Genomic DNA, 7770 nt, shown 5'->3' on the forward strand with positions numbered 1-7770 from the left:
ATGCACCACCTCCTCACACCTTGCTCTCATGTGTTTGTTTAGCAGAGAGCGGAAAGTCATTCAAGAGTTTCAGACGACTAAAAGGCGCTACATGCTGTACATGTACGCTTTATCAGGGGTCTGCAACCTGCGGCTCCAGAGCCACATGTGGCTCTTTTATCCCTCCATGGTGGCTCTCTGGATGAAGAAAAATAAAATAGTAATTCTCAAAAATTTGGAGATAAGCTATTATTTTAGCAACATGCTAACATTTATGGCTAATTTGTTATCTACTGATTTTTATTGGCTAATTTAGAGTTTAGCTTCTATTTTAGTAACAGGCTAACTTTTTTGACTAATTTAGTTAACAGGGGAATTTTAGTCCATATAGGAGTTCAGCTAGTAATGAGCAACAAGCTAGCTTTTGTTTTTTGCTAATTTGGCCTCTAATTAATTTTTTATGCTAATTTGGAGCTAAGCTAATATGTTAACATTTTTCACTAATCTGTTATCTCCCTGAGTTTTTAGGCTAATTTAGAGTTTAGCTTTTATTTTAGCAACATTTTTGGCTGGTTTAATTTACTAGTTTATGCTAGTTGGAGTTCAGCTAATAATTAGACAACAAGCTAGCTTCTTTGCTAATTTGGCCTCTACTAAAGGTAAAAGGTAAAAATGTTTAAAAATACAATTTTGAGAAATGCTAGTTTTTTTTTTTACATTTTTTTTCTTTTGTTCATGCCAAAAAAATAGATATAATTCATATATATTAAAAAAAGAAGGTCATGAATGCAAATCCAAATTTCTTAAAGGCTAAAGTAAGACTATGCGGCTCCTTCTTGGTTTTGATCAGTAGTAAAAGAGCCCAAATGGCTCTTTTACTGTTAAAGGTTGCCGACCCGTGCGCTATACTATATAATACTCTGTCCTGTGTTTTGTTAAAGGGATAACTAAATCATAAATCCACTTTTTTTCTTGGCTGTTTACCTGTATAAATGGAGCTTTAAAAGTGCTGACTGTCGGGCCTTGCCACATTTTTTTGATAATTTAGAATAAACTTTGAGACTAAATATAGTCTAAAACTGACTGTGTGCTGCCCCCTAGAGGTTAAAACAAGGTAGTGAAAATGAATTTTGTGATTGGTCAACTGGCATAAGTCCCACACCTTCTCAGAAGTTTTTCCTGAAGTAAAGCCCCGCCCATCTTTGAACTGTGGCGCTAGCTCCGCCGTCCTCGGCGCTCATGACACCAAGAGCGGTAAAGCCCCTAGGTTGCCGGCAAACAGAGTCGTTGTGGGAGGCAGCCTGCTCGGACCTCCTGAACCTTATCTTTTATTTCTTATTTTTATTGAAACGATAATACAAAGATCAGTCACAGATCTAGACCACACCTCCCCCGCTCAGCCCACCTGCCCACCTTTTTTTTAATATACATTTAAAATCTGGGCTGAGAGTGGAGTCAGCCTCCAACTGTCCCGTTGTGTTACCCTTTAATTGACCAAAAAAATTTGTATTTCCAAACTTGTTCTATAATACATTTCAAGAAATTCAAGAGAAAAATATCGGTATCAATATTGGCGATACTAGTCCTGTAATTACTGGGTATTGGATCAATACCCAAATTCCCAGTATTTTCCACCCCTATCTTACAGCCCCTTACAACCCCAACCTAACATTACTGGTGCAACAAAAATGGCGACAACATTTGAGATATCCAGTTGTACAGTTTTGAGCGAGATGTCAGTTCAGACGAGGAAAACAAACATCTAGTCATAGATGTAGATGCACTAGAATAGATTGAAGCAGGAAGCTTCTGCCCTTCTGATAGTAGCTTTTCCAACATACTCTTTTCGTCTGCTACTGACAGAATAATTTCTATGAAAAAATACTCAGAAATGCAATTTTGAGCTGAATTTTCTTAAAGAAAGATGATACAAAAAATACAATTTTCATCAAACTCGGTCTTTGAAACTACTATGTTCCTCATTAGATGCTCTTCTTCTTTTGAATTCATAAAACAATACCTTAAACAGCCAGATTTTAGTTACTGGGAGAACAGCAGAGTCACAAACACACACACACCCATCCAAAGAGTATGTACTGCATTGCTGCCCAACTTCTTTGGCCAGATGAGGGAATCACAATAACGAGAGCGGACAGGCTGCTTCAGAGAGACACTCTTGTGGACAGTGCGCTATAGTGGATGAACTTCCACACTCAATTACGACGGCACTTTTATGCAACAGATTCTGCAGACAGAGGCGAACCCAAATCCAAATCAGATCAACACACTCTCATGCATATAAATGCCCGCTCCTCTACTTTGCTTCACGAGCACGGAAGGTAATTTCAGCTTGTACGTATCATTTCCAACAAACAAATCAAAACCTATTTCCCTTCCCTGCCTGAATCAATCAACCCTGATTCTCCTCCATAAAACATAAAAACAAAATAAAACCACAAACGTTTAAGGCGCACAACTGACAACGCCCTGAATCTAATTTAAATGCCCCAATCTCTCAATTGCACTGTGCTGGATTCAGCCTCTGTAATTAATATTTCTATCTTAGCGAGATATAGAAAGGCTGAAGTTATTACCCAGCCTGCTGTCATCTTGTTTTGTCAAGCAGCCTGGAAACACGATGACTCTAAGATGAGGTTTGGCTGCAGGTTACTAAGGTGGACGGGCGAAAAGTCATTACAAAAGAAAAACACGGCCTGTGGCGTAAACAAGCGCACAAACAGCATTTTGAAATAAAGGGGTTCACTCACCTTATATATGTTGGCCACACAGGGCTTGGGTGGAGGCTTGCGGTGGGGTGTGGGTCGGTACATGGACTCGGCCCGGATAGGACTGGTGGGCCTACACGTCTCCACGGATCTATGAGAACAACATCTGCTTTAACTTTTTGGATTCACCAGTGAATTCTGGGTAAAAAGTTAAAAAATACTCAGATTGATTTGAATATGAATCATCCTGACCCTTTAATAAATAATACAAGTTTAAATAAAAATCAGTTTTAAGGTGATTAAGGCTTATTTTTTTCTTTCTAAGCTTAAAAATGCAATCATTCCAAGTGTATGGACAAATAAAGAAAACAGTTATAATTCTCATTCAGAAAAGTGGCGAGCAAATAATCATCAAACATTTGGAGTTTCTTGAGATCACAGAACTAATTTCCAATTAAAAGAGCGAGAACATTCTTCTGATCATAGAATTATACATTCACAAAGAAAGAAGGTCTACATTTCCAAATGTAGAATAAGAGCCGAACATTTTAAAGTGTCAATCATCTTTTTTGGATCTCAGCAGATATTTGACGGGGAAATGCTGCGATGAATGTTGAGGAGTCTCAGTACTGTTTAAAAAAAAGGATGTTTCTTACATCATTGTAATATGTTTCAGATTTGAAAAATAAAATATTATTATGCACTAATTTCAACATAACATTATGCAGATTGAGACTCATGCATGAAAGTTATAAAAAAAAGGCACTTAAATATAAGTCAGCTCTGGAAGACTGAATTAATGTACAATAATAAGTAATTAGACTAATAGGTTAATTATTTTCATTTATCCAACTGAGAAAAAAAGAAAAAAAAAATAGCTACAGCTATTTGCTATTATGTTACTAGTCTGACCCACCTGAGTTCAGATGGGTTGAATGTGGTCCCTGAAACAACTTTTATAACTTGATTCATGTTTTCTGTCCTGTAGTTCATTATCACTCCACTAGGGGCAGTAAAAAGCTTTTTCCCTGCTCATTTCAAAATGGCTGCCTCCATGAAATCTCACAAACACTTTTGGTGGGAAAAGTTGAGCTAATTTTAAAAACTTTATGGTGAGAATGACTCATTTATTGTGATTAATTTCTTCAAATAGCTACTTGTTCTATTGAAAAACGCACAATTTGTTGATAATTATTTATCTATACTAAAGTTATTATGTTAAAAATGTGTTTATTAAATTTGAGACAGTAGGTTTTCTCCTTAATATTCATGTCAACTTTTTTGAATCCTAAACATGTTGTGAGTAAAAACATACCAAATAACCCAATATTTGATAGTCAAAATCTCATAAAACATGTTATATCGACTTTTTTTTTGTAAATTTCACTACATTCTAAAATTCTAAAAATAAGATTTTTTTTTCAATTTTTATGTTTGATGACATTATAGATTAAGTTACTGATGATAAATTTAAGAGTCAAATCACACACATTACGGCACATAATGTTATAAATTAGCCTATGAGAACCACAGTTTAGTTTAGATGTGATAAAAAAGTTATTTTTTATTGATGCCACATTGGGGAAATGTACTTGTGTTTAGTTGTTTTTATTGTTTTTCTGTTCTTTTGTGACTCTTTTTATTACTGTTTTTAACCTGCCATCGCTCCTCTGTCTCTAACCTCTTAGAATTGCAAAGTAGTTTGAAAAGATGCTCTACAAATGAAGAAGCTGTGCCTTGTTTTTTTTTTTCTTTCTTTTATGGTTTGTCAAGGTGTCAGATAATGAGGCGTTTTTTTTTTTATTTTTTTTTTTTTTTTGAAACCACACACTACCTGAGTTTCTCCAGCGTGCTCTTCTTGTTGGCAAAGAGAAGGCGCAGCAGAGTCTTCCTCTTCAAAAAGATGACAAGAGTGGCTGCCAGGAGGCTGATCAGGGTGACCAGGATTGCCACAGTAATGAGCACGCTGTCGGCTGATGCCACATATGACAACACGCACATTAATACACACACACGCACATCTACAGCACAGAACAGTGACAGGACATGAGACTGTTAAACCTGCACAACAGTCAAAGTAACTTTTGACATTTTTTTACTAAGAAAAGACTGAAAAAGATAAATCTCCAGTCTGTGCAGTGTCATGTATCACTGGGTGTGAGGGAAACAGCTGGGAGAGCTTTGTGTTGCTTTGTCAGCAGTGTTGTATCTCTGTCTGCATGAGTGAAGATGGACGTTAAATCATTCAAACTACCTGCCAGCCTCATTGGCCCGCTGTCGATGCTGCCGCCAAAACCTGATTTCTCACAGAAGGGAGGGGCCCAGTGTGCCTCACAGTGGCAGTTCTGCTTGTTGTTACACACCTGTAAGCAAGGAGGGAATACATGAGGAGTCCTAACTATTAATCGATGAATCCATTTGTATTCCAACGATCGATCCAGATCAATATGTTAATCCATACACTATAATAAAATCTTTTCAAAAATAAATGAATTGATTAGAATTGATGGTGAAAAATACCATTTGGATTAAGGTATGTTTTTATTTCACTGTCAAGTGTCATCACAGCACAACACGGGTGACGGCAGCAAAAATGATCAAGCCATCATTACAGTCCAATATATGGAAACTACTGTTGTCATGCGATTACATTTTCTAATTAATCAGGACCTGTAATTAATTCATCTATTTTGATTGCAATGTTTTTTAAATTATTAATTTTAATTTGAGGTATTTTCATTTAAATTCATGTCATTGAAGTGTAGTAAAAGATCAAAATACAACTAAAAAAAATTGGATTAACCACCAATGGGAACTGTTTTCAATCTTAAACAATTAGAAAAAAAATAAAACAGGTTCAGAATGCTCTAATTTGACACATCAAAAAACAGTAGAAACACTTTTCTGAGAAAAATCCCCAAAATATTCAACACAAACTTCTTATTAATACCACAATTCAAATGTTGATATACCTTTTTTGAGCCAGATGATAGAAAAGACAAGTGATTTTTTTAGCTTCCTTTAACCTATTTTGGCTAATTTTATCATTTTGAAGACGGAGATGAAGCAGAAAATAATTAGAGAATCTAAGGAGGAAATGAGACACTGCAGAGGAATAAAACTATTAAGATTTTGTTTTTTAATATAAACTTTTGCGTCAATATCTGGACAAAAATAGTTATATTTTGTTTACCTTCACTTTTCTCAAAGAGGAAGGAGCGAGAGCACAGCGTGGTTGCATGACATCCTGACGCACTGCGTTATTAAAAGCTTGCTTTTTGTAAAAATAATAATAATAAAAAAGATTTAAACTTAAAAATATAATAAGACTTAAGATCTAATAATTTATTTAAAATATTAACTTTTGGAAAATGGCGTGCTATAGCATGGAAGTAACCATACTACACAAAAATTGGATTAATGTGACAAAAAACAAAAATAATAAAGTGCTAAAATGTTAGTAATTAATCAATCCTGATTAACGTGATAATTTGACCAAAGTGGAAACACCTTGAATTTTATAAAGACTTTTGACCAAACAGTGTGGTAGAATATGTTAGAGATGCTATGCTAACCTGTTGCCATTGTCAAGATACGTAAAGAGTGACACCATATTGGATATATCAGCATACAATAAAACTCTGATCATCATAAAAATACGACTCAGGCTGTGGTATTACTTTTTTGTGCAAAGTGCAACAGACGAACTACATTTCAAACTTGTCTGTAAATAAACTGGTTATTATATAGGAAACACAATATATGCCTGATGCAAAGTTGTGATTCTACACACAGACTAAGATTTACACAAACTGTTAGACTCCTCGATCCGTGTTTATAACGGGTCGGTAGGTAGCTGACATCATCGATCAGATCAAAACGTTTTCTATAAGTTCTCCTTTATTAGCTAATAGTAATAATTTACTTGTGAAAATTCACATTCTTGTTTTTCCAGCTCTGTTTGTGCGATAGTAACACAGCAGTTAACAGGCATCTTGACATATCCAATATGGTGTCCAATTTTGCGTATGCAACAAGCTAGCGTAGCATATTTAGCCTATTTATGTCATTGGTTCCAATAATGTTGCGTTTGTATTACTTTGACGGGAAAAACAAGAGTGGGTAGAACTTGAAAAATAAACTAAAATGTGAATGGATGTGACATTAAATTCTTATTTGTTAGTATTTGCAAAAAGTGCGTAATTAAGAAGAAGAAAACCATACATAAGTCGCTCTGGAGGATATGTCGCACTTTTAGGAGAAAAATGTTAGGTTTCAGAACAAATCCGCCAAGCCAAGTGTGGCTAAAAAAAAATAAATGAGAAATAAAATAATATTAATCTTTTGATCTACACAAAAAATATCAAAGTTTAAGAGGAAAACTATCAGATTCTCTTCCATGTTTGTTTTGGACGACACTTCTTCTGCCACTGCCAATAACAAATACTTTGGATGTGGCGCCCTCTAGTGGTTGTTTCTGCCAACAACTGTTGTTAATGGGAAAATAACAAATGTATAACCCTTTTAATGTCTAAAAAAATCACAAATAAGTCAATCCTGAGTGTTAAACTATGAAAAAAGCTGCAACTTATACTCCTAAAAATACAGAATTTAATTACACTTGATTTTCTTGCAAAAATTCAAGGAATCTGTAAAACTTCACCTGTACTGTTCAGTACCAGGTATTTATCTCTGAGTCACACTGTTGAACTTTTGGCTAAAGATGTCCTCGTTTTAGGTTAGTGAATCAAGTTATATAATTAAAAATGAACTTTAATTGACTGTGAATCAGATCGTCAACCACAAATTAAGACTCTTTTAAAAGTAGCAGCTTCAATTTTCAGTGAAAAACCAAAAGAACACACGCGAGTTTATATGAAATCATTCAATAGATAAAACATGAATGAAGAGGAATCTATCAAGGTGAACCTATTGAAGGACATAAATCCAGTTCTAAAGGATTTATCAAATTCCATCAGTTGGAGAAGGGAAGGAATTGGAGATGTGAGACAGATGGACACTTTGTTTGGAGGGGTTCAAGTGGAGGGCAAATTGGTGGAGTTTC

At 35.1% G+C, this 7770-nt stretch overlaps 1 protein-coding gene across 2 annotated transcripts in view; it reads right to left on the reverse strand.

Moving 5' to 3' along the window:
- The window catches only part of adam12 (ADAM metallopeptidase domain 12), a 114240-nt gene that overhangs the window by 10752 nt on the left and 95718 nt on the right, over positions 1 to 7770 (reverse strand). Inside the window, exons 18-20 of one of the 2 annotated variants that reach the window (XM_024298044.2) lie at positions 4960 to 5068; positions 4540 to 4726; positions 2748 to 2856 (exon numbers count right to left, since the gene is read on the reverse strand). In XM_024298044.2, the coding sequence (XP_024153812.1) occupies positions 2748 to 2856; positions 4540 to 4726; positions 4960 to 5068 (405 nt within the window). The remainder of the gene's footprint in view (positions 1 to 2747; positions 2857 to 4539; positions 4727 to 4959; positions 5069 to 7770) is intronic. The other variant, XM_036215516.1, reaches the window with a different exon arrangement.

This window comes from Oryzias melastigma, linkage group LG15, assembly GCF_002922805.2.
Source record: "Oryzias melastigma strain HK-1 linkage group LG15, ASM292280v2, whole genome shotgun sequence".
NCBI lineage: Eukaryota > Metazoa > Chordata > Actinopteri > Beloniformes > Adrianichthyidae > Oryzias > Oryzias melastigma.